The following is a 12738-nucleotide window of genomic DNA, read 5'->3' as shown; positions in this document are numbered from 1 at the left end:
AGTTTAGTGAAGTTGTTCAAGAATTTATGTTGAAAAAGGTAAGTGTGACTGCTATAGAAATTCATACACTAGTATTATTCTCCTTATTTTGCATGTTGATGACATTGTCATTATAGGATATAATAGTGCAAGAATCTCTTCTCTTGAATCCTTCTTGCATACAAGTTTTCATACTAAAGACTTGGATCAGCTTAAATATTTCTCAGGAGTCGAAATCTTGAGTAAAAAGAGAATTTTCGTATCTCAAAGGAAATATGTCTTTGACTTACTTGCAAAAACTGAGAAGTTGGGAGATAAACCCTATAATACACAAATGATTCCTAATATGTGTCTCACAAAAGATGATGGCGACCCCTATGATGACCGAGAGAGGTACACGAGATTGGTTGGAAAGCTGAATTACCTTATGGTGATGACTCAACTAGATATTGTTTTTGTAGTAAACATTGTAAGAAAGTTCATGTCTACACTTACAGTGAAACATTGGGCAGTTCTAGTTATGTTATCTAAAAAGGACCCCCTGAACTCGGTATACTCTACAATAATCATGGACATACTGCAGTTAAGTGTTTTTTAGATACTGATTGGGCGGGATCCAATAATGATAGAAGATCGACTACAAGCTACTGTATGTTTATTGGAGGAAATATTATGTCTTGAAAAAGTAAGAAGTAAATTGTGGAATCCAGATCTAGTGCCGAATCAGAATACAGGAATATGTTTCAATCCACTTGTGAGATTCTATGGATAAATCATATGCTAGATAAAGTTAATTTGAAATTATATCATCCGCAAAATTTTAGTGTGATAATCATGTTACTTTTCACATTATCTCAATCCAATATACCACGAACGGATTAAGCACATTAGAATTAAATTGTCATTTCATATGTGAAAAAATTTAAAAAAATTTAATTTCCATCAATTATATGAAAATAGGGGTAATCAATACACTAAAATTTTAAGTGAGTTTCGAATAGAATATATTTATAATAAGTTAGGCATGATAAACATTTATATTTCAACTTGAGAATTAAAGAAAATTATATAATTATAGACTAATCGATACTAATTAATTAATAAAAAATTTTTAAGAATTACCTTAATAATATATTGTAATATGTATATAAATATAATTATTTTAAAAATACATATAAAATTGTCCAATTGGTACTTTTATCTTCTTAGAAGGAAAAAACGGATACAGATAGAAGGTTTTGATTGTGAACTTTTTTTGGGACTTGGGATGAGTGAGGAACAAGCTGGGCTCTGGCAAATCATTGACTTTGTCGGCTATAAGTTGCCCATGCTTGACAGCTTATCTTTTATCGTCAAACCATTGATCATCTCTTACATTCTAACTACTGAGAAACCATGATGGCTTGTGATACAGATTTTCAAGAACCAAAAGTGGAACTCCTCATTTTGAAGTATAGATGAAAAACTTAAGCCCTGTTCACTTTAAAAAAAAAGAAAGTAGTTTTCTTATAAATGGAAAATAGAGTTTCTTTTTACATGTATCAATTTTTTAAATTGAGAATTGGAAAATTAATTTTTCAATTTTTTAAAATTTAGCTAAAATTTAGACAACATCTTAAATTGTTTTTTAACTATTTTCCTTTACAATAATGGTTCTGTTTTCATTTTTTTTTTCAAATATTTATTTATACGTATAAATTTAATTATATTATTATGAAATAAAATGAATAATAATTTTCTAAATACATATTTAAATGATTTATTCTTGAATTATTTTATTTCTTTTCCCTTATTTTCTGTAGAAAATGGAAAATAAACAGCAGAAAATTTTTTTTCCACAAGTAAGCACACCCTTAATGTTGCAAGCCTATTTTCCCAGTATTCTCTAGTGAATTGTACTTTGGCTGAGAAAGTGTAGATTCAAGAGTTTAAACTATGAAACAGAGGGAGTAGAATGGTCATGCTGGCTTTCTGCATGTTGGTTTCTTCAATATCATACAGTAATGAGCAATGTTGCATGATAACAAGAGGGAACAGTAGCCAGGTCTTTTGGGGATGAAGTGATTCTGAAATTCAAAGCTGGAGGGGGACCAATTTTCCCCATCCTTTTCCTTTTCTGGATGGTTTGATGGAAAGATGATTACGGATTCTCTTGTATAGAATTTCTCAGCCAAGTTTTAAGTTCAGCCAAGTGTGTTTGATAATGAATTAACGATACTAAAAGTTAGTTCGGGAGAAACAGGATATTTGAGAAATATGCAAAGCTCTGGGAGATTTGAATTTTAGCTGGCCAAAACAAAGAATAAAGAAATAGAATTAGTAATTGATATAACTTCTTAGCTCAACGGGTCATAGAAGAGTGCTGCAACTCAGAATCTAACATCTCAAGTGTTCATTGATATTAGGATCTTATGAAGTCTCTCACCATTCAGATATTTTTTGAATTTGCCCCATATAATATGGATGAAGTAATAGGTGCTTGTAGCCATCCCCTCGGGGGTGCTTAGAGTACGTAATACATTGTTCATACCATTTCAAAACCAACACCTCCCAAAGCTGCTGATAGCTGGTAGATCCACTAGTAGTATAAGATCTAGACACATGGAGATGAGAATACTGGATCTGGTTTGTACGAGTGTGAGAGGTATTGAATGACTTTAGTAAATGGGATGAGTTATTATTCTGGGTAAGAAGTGTTTAAGGTTGTTTTGGGATGAGAGTAAGAGTTCATAGGTTGAAGATAAATGGTAGGTTAAATGTTCTAAGAGGGTTAGGATTCTTATATTTTAGGTATGACTGAAAAATATTCTTTTAGATCCAGCAGTTTGTATTATGACAGAAACTTTTAATATTGAGTAGTTGACTTATTTAATATTTAGTCTGTTAATATCATTATTTTTTCAAACGTATATCAGATCAAAACGGTATAAACACACATATCTTCAAGATATGTCCCACTCAATGTTGATTGATTGAACCCTTCTCAATTTTGTTCCTTACCCAACATCTTTAAACATCCTGATTTAGAATAGAAATAGTGAGGTGTATATTTACCCGCATTATTTAATTAGTGTGCACACATAGCATAATCTAAGAAAGACTTATATTTTATGTATTATCAGTGGCAAATAAATTGATGGATGCAAGTGTAGAAAGAAAGTAAATTGAGCTACATCTATGTTCCTGCAACGTAAATCATCATTCAAATAAACATAATTTAGTTCAAAAGTGTGAAACCTCTTCTCTCGCATGCTGAGGTATTTTATTGCAAGCTTGAAAATGACCATCTAATTCTGGATCATTTCTTCCAATAAAAGCCTCGTGCTGCGCAAGCAACAAGTAACTACAGCCACCTAAATCTGTAAAAATACCAAGATGAAAGTCTGTGACAAACCGATCACAGGGCGTGAGAAGCAACAAAAACAATAAAATTGAAATTAAGAAATACGAGAAGGCAAGCTAAAAAAGCAGGCGACAAAGCAGCACAGATAATAAAGTTTATAAACAGTACTAAGCAAGCAAAAGAAGGATAGCTAAGATGAAAGAGATAAAATCATGTATTCTCATATATTGTAATGCTAATAGAAACCTTGGATTTAAACCTTTCTTTCAGTTTCTTCCCCAGAGGCAGCGTGCGGACCACACAACCACCAGAAGGCAAAATGCCGTTAAGCGGATAAGTTCAAAACCGCGTCAGGTGAGCGCAGGTTTTGCCCTTACCGTCGTCTAGGCGAGGTGTTAACATCTTATCAGATTATCAAGCATTGCATGGATTCCGCGGGTCATTAAAAGTATTAATTACAATTTCATTTTTAATTCTTTTAATTTTATTTCGTTCCTGGATCATATCATCGTCCAAGATGTATAAAAGAAAATGCAGCTAAAATCTAAAAGGAGCTGAAAATAATACAACACATCACTGAGGCTACACAGACGATGAGAGAATTATCCTTTTGACCTTTAATATAATGATGGAAAGTGAGAGAGAAAAGAGTGTGTGAGAAAGATTACACTGTATTCGCACTTCTGTAGCAATAACAAAACCCCCCAAAATTAAAACCAAAGGCATCAATACAAGTCTCATCAAAATAATTGCGCGAGTGTGGGGGGGGGGGGGGGGGAGGGAGGGGAAAAAATCACAATAATTTAAGAAAACAAGAAATTCGAATTTTCCAACTGCTGTAGCCTTAAATCGACTATGAAATGATGATCCGCCATGCAAAACTACAATGTGGTAAATGCTCAAACACAATGAGATCCCAGCTAAATGATAACCCTTGCTAAGACTGATACTTGGCAAATGCACCACCTCTTTCACGCTGTAGTGCCCTAGGATCAAGTGGGATACTACCAACTCTTAGAAAACCAGATGATTCAGCAAATCCGTTAACTTTCACAGGCATTGATCCCACCGTAACAACATCAACAGAATCAGAACTAGAACCATAAGGGGCTGCATCCGGAAAAGGTTTTGGTTCAGCCTGCTTTGGATTAATACTGAGCGAACCTATCTTTAAAAAAGATGCAACATCGCCTCCTGATTTGGCTATCGCTTGCTCAGAAATTTTACTCTCATTATTCACATGAGCAACATCAAAATTTGAAGTAACCTGATCAGTGAGAGGGTCCTCAGATTTTTTGATGCAGTTAGTACCTTTCTGCTCCATAGTTTTCTCATCTTTATTTGGAGGTAACTCCACAAGACAATCCAGCTTGTGAGCAGGTTCTAATGCAGGTACCAAGAATGGAGTTTCAAATCTTTTAAATATAAGCCTGGCTTTCTCTTCCTGCATAATTCTCTGACGGTTCTCATAGTACATAAAGTCATCAAGTATCGACGTCTTTGATGTGTGGATTTTGAATATTTTCAGCATCTCCAGACCTTGCTTGTACATTATCTGCATGAAATGACAAGTAGAAGATAACAACTACCAGAGGCCATTAATCAAAAAAATAAAACCAACCAACCAACCAAACCACTGTCAAAAGAATCAGGAAGAGAAATTTCAACATCCAACTACAGGTGATGAGGTAATAGAGAGGCTCTTGTACTAGACATCACAGGGACCAAAAATTTACACATTGCTAGCGAAATGCAAACCACCACAACCGAAAGACGAGATACCATAAAAATAAACCTACAATACCTCTTGAGTGTCTCTGCTATTTGTCACTGGCTTATTCTCATTGTTCTCTAATATAATGTGTCTAAAGCTGGAATTTGGTACATCTTTAATAATATGCCACTTGACAGGAAAGCTACCACTCCATTTATCTTGCTGCCAAAAATCCATATCCTTTGCAAAGTCAACTGGGCCAATCATCTCAGCAACACCACAAAATTGACCACTTGCATTTACCTGTATTAAGAATCATAATATTATAAAGAAATAAATTTTTACTACACTTTACTCCCCAACAAGAAATCATTTAAATTAGACCACAAAAGTTGAAATTTAACTAATTTAACTGCACTACACCCCGAATTGTTGTTAATCACAGAAATTTAGTCACTTAACCAACTGTTAAAATAAAACTCACAGAAAAGAACAGGAAAATAGGGCAGGCTTTAGCATCTCCAGCAGCTATTTTTTGAGCATCATCATACGCGCTCTGCAGCTTCTTGTTCCCATTGGGTGTGGATGACCAAACATTATACTTAATGCTCTTGTGGACATCATCCTCACTGTAAGATTTTATTACAAAAAATTTTGCATCACCATAGTCGACTGGAAAATCATCCTTGTTATACTGGTCAGTGTATATTATAATGTTTCCTTGTTCATCATCTCCAACTTTTGTTGTGTAAGCTTTAACAGCCAGTTGATTCTTTGATTTGTTTGTTCTAGGCCCACGATTCTGCTCGCCCAAAGAATCTGGACCTCCATTTACGTCATTAAGAGTTCTACCAACATGAATCTTAGATCGAACCTTATCCACTCCAGCCCGTCCAGGTGCACTTGAACCAAAATCAGAAAAGCCATTATTGATAGGAACAGCAACTTTTAATTGGTTAGAATGTGGTAGAACTTTCCCACTGGAAAAGTTATCAACGGGTTGAATTGATCCAGAGGCACCTCTACCCTGTGGAGTAGAACAGTTCAACAAACTTTCAGCAAAATCCCCCAAACTTGCATGTTCAAGAGTAAGTTATTGAACCAAAAAACCTAGATATACAAACCCAGCCCGACAAATGTATCTAGAATACATGTTGTCTATACATCCCTGCACTGCTCTTGGTAGAGAAATGATAACAAAGGTAATACATGATTGCATAATTTATCAACAACTTCCATTCTCTGCAACAGTATGATAGTTACATAATGAATCCTTAAACCAAATAAAACAAATTACCTGAAGCATGTGTGATGAAGCTGGAGTAGGAAAACTACCAGCAGAAATACTTCCATGTGTCAGACTCATCTTGCTCGATCCTACATTAGCTCTTGACCCTTCTGATATCTTGGACAAGGTATTAGTCTGATTTGAAGTAGGTTTTGATTGGTATTTGGGAAAGGCTGCAGATGATGAAGCAAGACCATGCTTTGAACTTCTTCCATCAGGTCTATTTGTAAATGCTACACCTGCTGCATCTAGCAAGGGGTCTGTCGAATTGTTTGGGATGAAATCTGGTTGAACAACAACAGGGACATAACCAGGTGAAGATACAGGGTCCTGATAAGGGGGCATGGCATAATACTGTTGTGCTCCTACATATGGGCCATCAACGCCTATCATAGCACCAGGTATGTAAGGATTGTAAGGGTTATAAGGAGACTGTGCATATCCATAGCTAGGGGTATAATATACATAAGGTAAACTTTCAGATTGTGCACCCTGAGCAAACAAAAGAACATTAAAAAGAGCAAATGAGAAGTCAAGAACACAAGCGCAACAAAATCATTGAAGTGAACTACACAAACAATGTGTACACCCACCGCATACTGGATTTCCGGACCATCTGCACCAAAAATCCTATGGTGGTCCTCCCATTCACCGGGTGATTCAAAACCTAATCACATTCAATCAACAGAATATAAATGACAATGTGTGCAGCATCAGCTAGGGGGAGAAGAGGAATTCATAATTACCTGTACAGTAATATCCATAATTGGTGGCAGTAGGATAATACAAGCCCTGATCCATAAAAAACTCAGGGGCTCCTTCGTTGTACATAGCTTCAACTTGTTCAAGAAGAGGACTTGTCAAAGAGGTTAATCTCGGCACCTTGAATCTAGAAGACCAATCATGACAGAAATTACCGAGCAGAACTAAACAATGCACCCAACAAATAGCAACTTAACATCTCAACACCATTCAAACAATTTATTGAGTAAGAAAGTAGTATAAGCGGTTAATTGCAATACAAAGTTTCTCGCATTTCCATGACCAGAAAAATGATACATTTCCATTACAGAACTGCCACCCATGTAGAGTAGATGGAAAAACTTAAGCACATGCTATGCAGATCATCTTTTTATTGCAGCATAAAAAGTGGATGGAAACATAAAGAGTAAGGGCGTGGGTGACAGTATATTCCAAAATAAATGGCATAGCAACAACTTTGTATGTGAAGCCAACACAGCCCGACTGTAGATAGCCTAACTAACCCAAATAAGTATCACCAGTTGAAAAAAAAAATCCATTTACAATAACCACACAAAGCAACAAAAAGATAATTTTACTGGTCTTATTTAATAAGCATATGATATCTCAAAAAATTGAAAATACACCCAACAAATAAGAACCAAATCAGTTAACAAGGTGTGCCACCAAACAATCTAATAGTATAGACATGAATAAACTTCAAATCATAAAATGCCTAGAAAATTTCCCAAAAGTCAAAACCTGTTCACGGCAACAATAACATTAAAATCCACTAAAAGACAAATCGTGCACGGATCGCCGGTCAACACCCAAACAAAAATCTAGTCGCCACATCGATACACATCCTTTTATCCATAATAGCTCAATCACACAAAAAATCCAGCATGTAGTAGACAGAAATCCAGAAATAGCAAATATCAACTCTAAAGCACATTATAGCTATGATGTAAAAAAACAAGAGAGAAAAAGGCGCACTTCAACTGAATCAATTGCGAGTAACATAGAAAACCAAGGAGAGAAATGAGTAAAAGAGAAAACAGGCAAAGGTTATGCAAAATGGATTAATTACCATAGAAGAGCGCATCAAGCCATGCTTGACCTAGAAAGTTCTTCGAAGGAAATATTAATAAATTTGAAAAGAAAATTAGAAATTACCCGCAACATTTGTTTTCTTAGAAATTTCAAAGTAGACGCGACTAAGAAACCCTAACCCTAAAGAGAAGAAACCATATGAGAGAGAGATAGAGAGAGAGAGAGAGAGGAGGGCTTGAAAAGGCGGTTTGGGCGTGAGCAGAGAGGAACAAAGAAGGAATCGCATCCAATACGAAACGTTTTCTTGGCTACGGGTGTATTTGTGGATTCACTAAAATACCGAAATTGCCCTCTGGTAATTAAATAAATAAATATGATAGCCAACTGGAAGGTTCGCGGGAAAGTGAAAATATAACAAATCGAATTCGACTTTTAGGCCTGAGAGAACCGATAGGATGTCCATTATAGGGATGGGCCACAGAACGATGTGCAGCCCATTTACCTGCCACCTCGGATATGCTGTGGCCATGGGCCAGGAGCCCTACAGCGAGGGCGAGCTTCCATCTCCATCCCCTGTTTTTTTTAAATGGAGACCTCATTGCTGGAAGCCTGGAACTTTCTCCACTCTTCTTTTTCTCGTAGAAGCCACTGCACTTCCTCGGCTGAATCCCAGGCAAACGGTGCCACTGCCACCTTTCAAAACTAAAATTTTGCTTTGATATTGTGATCTCCAATTTTCGTTTGCCGACATTCAAGAACTAGACATTGATTAAGTAATGGCTGTTGAAACTGAGGTCGCAACTCCTTCGGAATTGGCTCTGGCGGATACCGATGTCAATTGGACAAGGTATTCGTCTATCACCCTGTTTACCCTTTCACTCTTTGAACCAAAAAATAGCACAAAAAACTTAGAATATTTAGCTTTGCATGTGGTTCTACTGTGTTCTTGCTTGAGCATTTAAATTGTCTTATAACTTGACTGGAATTGGTTCAGGTTGGACAAGACAAGGTTTCACATCATCGGGGCTGTACTGTTTACTGCTCAGCAAGCCTTACTGCATCCAACTGCAGTAGTAAAGACGAGAATGCAAGTAGCTGACTCTGGTCTCTCTCACTCGGGCGGAATCTTTGTGTTCAGACATATACTGAGGAATGATGGTATTCCTGGTCTTTTTAGAGGATTTGGCACGTCTGCTATTGGGTCATTACCCGGTAGAGTACTTACTTTGACATCACTTGAAATGTCGAAAGATGTGATGTTGAAATACACTGAAGGACTAGATATGTCTGAAGCAACGCGTGTTGGTATTGCAAATGGAGTGGCAGGCATGTTATCGAATCTAGTTTCTTGTGTGTACTTTGTACCTTTGGATGTGGTGGGTAACGTTATTTCTTTCCCATGTTTCTTATGGCTTGTTTGAGCTTATTTATCTTCAACGTTACTTTCACAAACATCATACACAAGGAAGGGGTAAAAAAAAAAAAGAAGATTTCTGCCACCATATAACGTCTGGCTCTCGCTCAGTATCTCATTGATGTATCTTAAGATCGCTTTAGTATTTTGGGGGAAATATGCTGCAGATTATTTTGTTCAGCTCTTCCCTTCTCATAATCATGTCCCGTTAGGAACTTATTTCTATTGCCCTCTTTGGCATTTGCCTTTTTGTTTCTTCTTCTTAGTTCTAATTATTCTTCTCCTTCCACTTTCCCCTGTTTAGTATATATAAACATATGGCAGTAATCAAGAACGCATTGTTTCCGTTGTAGTTTTTCTCTTAGCTTTCTTCCGGTAGTGATGATCAATATCTGCTTAAACTATTTGTAGTCCATATTTTCTTGTTATTTTTATCTCTTTGCTCTCACAACTGATAGAGATACCAAAAATGGTGGTGGGATCCCCTCTCAATTACTACTACTCAATATTTCATGTATGTCATGCTCTTAATTTACACTTTTAAAGTGGCCCATTTTACAACCTATCTAATTTGAGGTGCTTTGATAAAAGGAAAAAAAAATTGAGGTGCTTATGAACTAGGATGCTGGATTCCAGTTGCATTGTCAAGAAGTACTTTTATGCAGTAATTCCTGCAGTTTACCATATGGTATTGCAGTACTTCTTAAAGTTTTCTTCATTCTCAGATATGCCAAAGACTAATGGTGCAAGGGCTTCCTGGGACTACATTCTGCAACGGGCCTTTTGCTGTCATGCGTAGAGTGATGAAGACTGAAGGGTTCCGTGGTTTGTATAGAGGTTTTGGATTGACAGCTGTAACCCAGTCCCCTGCATCTGCACTTTGGTGGGGGGTGTATGGTGCTGCCCAACACATCATTTGGAGGTGTTTCTAATTGTTCTATTGATCTACATGTGATGTGCAGTTACAATTATGATTTAAACTGAAACGCGAAATAGTATTATACTGCTTTGTATCTTAGGAGCCTGGGCTATAGAGATGATAAGGATGAGAAACCGTCTCATTGGGAAATGGTAGCAGTTCAGGCTACAGCAGGACTGGCGGCTGGCGCTTGTTCCTCAATTATCACTACTCCTGTTGATACTGTAAAGACTCGCCTACAGGTATCTAGTCTGTATAGTATATCGTACCAATGTTTTTCCAAATTTGCACTGCATTGATGTGGCTGGTAGAAAGAAAATTTGTGTTCTGGATAGCTTAGCAACTAGTTGGATAAATTGTATTTGGCATGCCTTTTAATGAGGATCACCTTGTATCTGGAAGGTTATGGACAACTATGGTGTTGGAAGGCCTTCAATACTTAAGACGGCAAAGGCGCTATTCAAGGAAGATGGATGGTGGGGTTTCTACAGAGGCTTTGGACCTCGATTCTTCAACATGTCGCTATATGGGACTACTATGATTGTTACCTATGAATTGACAAGTAGGTTTCTGCTCAAGTGCTGCTTGTTAAACATATGGGTAACTTTAGAATTTCACTTCAACCAACAAAATAACTAATTGATAGTTTTGGTGCTTGGACATTTTTCACCAAGTTTTTGATATGCTGTATTTTAGGTTCATGCTTTTGAAGCACATGTTCAAATATATTTTGTTTTTTACTGTCAATTTCATATTGTTTTCATTTAGTTCTCTAGAAATTCTCTATCTTGCAAAAAATTATTTCTAGTCTTTTGCTCCCCAGCTTTCACTATTTGGGAAACTTTTATCCCATCTAATCAGATAAATTAATATCTGATTACAGTTTAAACAAATTATAAGCAGAAACATTGTTTGCAAATGCAAGGAATTTGGCTTCAATCTGCCCTTTTTTTTTTCTTTTGAAGGCTCTAAATGTGCCCTTCCGAATTCCAAGTATTGCATAATTCATAAAAATTTCTATTTTGTTTTTTGTTGTCTTTCAGAGAGATTATCTATAAAGCAAGTATAACAGCTGAAAGCAAATGATGTGCAAATAGGCAGCGATCTAAAAATTCCGAGTGAAGAGGAAGCTGATTATAACGAGGAGTAACGTCTTCTTAATGATAACCTTTCAAGTAGACTATACATCCTCGGCACGGTTGGAATAGGTAATGCTTTGGATTTTTTGATGCTATTAAGTTAACTATTTATTTCGGAGCACATTTGACATTTGTTAGCCATGAAAATGGCGTCCTTGGTCGGTTGATTTTGTATTTCAAATGTCATATCAGCGATGGTTTATTTCCCTAAGTGTGGCGTTGATTTAATTTTCTAATCCATGAGTCATTTTTTTATCCGAAATTTGAATAGGACTAAGGCTAGGATTTTTTTTTTAAAAAAAAAAGCTTTCGATTCTTTTTGAATTGTGATAATTCAATTTGGATATACATTTTGAATTATTTCTTTTTTCAAACTTGGGTCTAATTTAAGATAATGTGTTGAGGATTTCTTTTTTTTTTTTGGGGTCGATAAAGAAAAGGCAGCCAGAAGAAGGCAATATTTGAGCCATGGGGCTATACCCGAGGTCATTGTCCCGAATGGCTTTGGTAGCTAAACAATGAGTTAAAAGAATTGCAATTTCTTCTCACATAATCATAAAGAACAACTAACAAAAATACCAATAAAGAAAAGGATGTCTTGAATATCTTTAGGTGGCATGGCTCCATATCTGGGAATCTCTCTATATGATGATGTGGTGGTAATTTTACTTTAGCCAAGAGAAGTTTTTTCCATAACCGCTTGTTCTGTAGAGCATTGAATGTGCAGCTCTTAATTAGGCTGCCATAAGATCTTCATAATGGTTCATAGCCATGGAGATAATCTACCCGAGGAAGTTTGTTGGTTACGAAATTTATTATTATTATTATTCCTTGATTTTTATAAGGGTCGCAAGGTAAGAACAAATTGTGGAATCAACTCTGCTTGAAGCAGATGATTTGAACAAGCCTTTTGCAATTTCGACCAGCAAACCATAATCGGGACTCCTCGCAACCAATGTGATTTATGTTGGAAAATGGTAGAAAAAGATAGAGAAAATAAATAAAAGATGAGCAGAATATTGCTTGAGGCGTGATAAGAATCACTGTCCTTAAGGATAATTTGCCTACAGTTGCGTATCCTTCAGGATTCAACAAGCCTTCTGAATTACAAGTAACCCAGGAGCAAGAACAGCAGCTTATGTTTAATT

At 36.2% G+C, this 12738-nt stretch overlaps 2 protein-coding genes across 5 annotated transcripts; one reads left to right on the top strand and one right to left on the bottom strand.

Moving 5' to 3' along the window:
- Window positions 1-3916: 3916 nt before the first annotated feature.
- On the bottom strand, window positions 3917-8419 carry LOC110601800 (YTH domain-containing protein ECT3). 3 transcript variants are annotated; one of them, XM_021739115.2, is made up of 7 exons: window positions 8156-8419; window positions 7071-7213; window positions 6918-6991; window positions 6334-6816; window positions 5521-6063; window positions 5127-5339; window positions 3917-4877 (listed from the first exon to the last, which is right to left on the bottom strand). In XM_021739115.2, the coding sequence occupies exons 2-7, from the start codon at window positions 7153-7155 to the stop codon at window positions 4260-4262; spliced, it is 2016 nt and encodes a 671-aa protein (XP_021594807.1). In that variant the 5' UTR covers window positions 7156-7213; window positions 8156-8419; the 3' UTR covers window positions 3917-4259. The 3 variants fall into 3 exon arrangements, with proteins under 3 accessions (XP_021594807.1, XP_021594808.1, XP_043807217.1); XM_021739116.2 differs by having other exon boundaries at window positions 8242-8419; XM_043951282.1 differs by lacking the exon at window positions 6918-6991 and having other exon boundaries at window positions 8242-8419.
- Window positions 8420-8733: 314 nt separating this feature from the next.
- LOC110601430 (solute carrier family 25 member 44) lies at window positions 8734-11801 on the top strand. 2 transcript variants are annotated; one of them, XM_021738556.2, is made up of 6 exons: window positions 8734-8965; window positions 9113-9494; window positions 10258-10454; window positions 10552-10693; window positions 10854-11013; window positions 11495-11801. In XM_021738556.2, the coding sequence occupies exons 1-6, from the start codon at window positions 8895-8897 to the stop codon at window positions 11518-11520; spliced, it is 978 nt and encodes a 325-aa protein (XP_021594248.1). In that variant the 5' UTR covers window positions 8734-8894; the 3' UTR covers window positions 11521-11801. The 2 variants fall into 2 exon arrangements, with proteins under 2 accessions (XP_021594248.1, XP_043806905.1); XM_043950970.1 differs by lacking the exon at window positions 11495-11801 and having other exon boundaries at window positions 10854-11480.
- Window positions 11802-12738: the final 937 nt, after the last annotated feature.

This window comes from Manihot esculenta, chromosome 15 (genome assembly GCF_001659605.2).
Source record: "Manihot esculenta cultivar AM560-2 chromosome 15, M.esculenta_v8, whole genome shotgun sequence".
Classification (NCBI taxonomy): domain Eukaryota; kingdom Viridiplantae; phylum Streptophyta; class Magnoliopsida; order Malpighiales; family Euphorbiaceae; genus Manihot; species Manihot esculenta.
The sequence above is the reverse complement of the archived record's forward strand: the minus strand, read 5'-3'. Positions and strand labels throughout refer to the sequence as shown.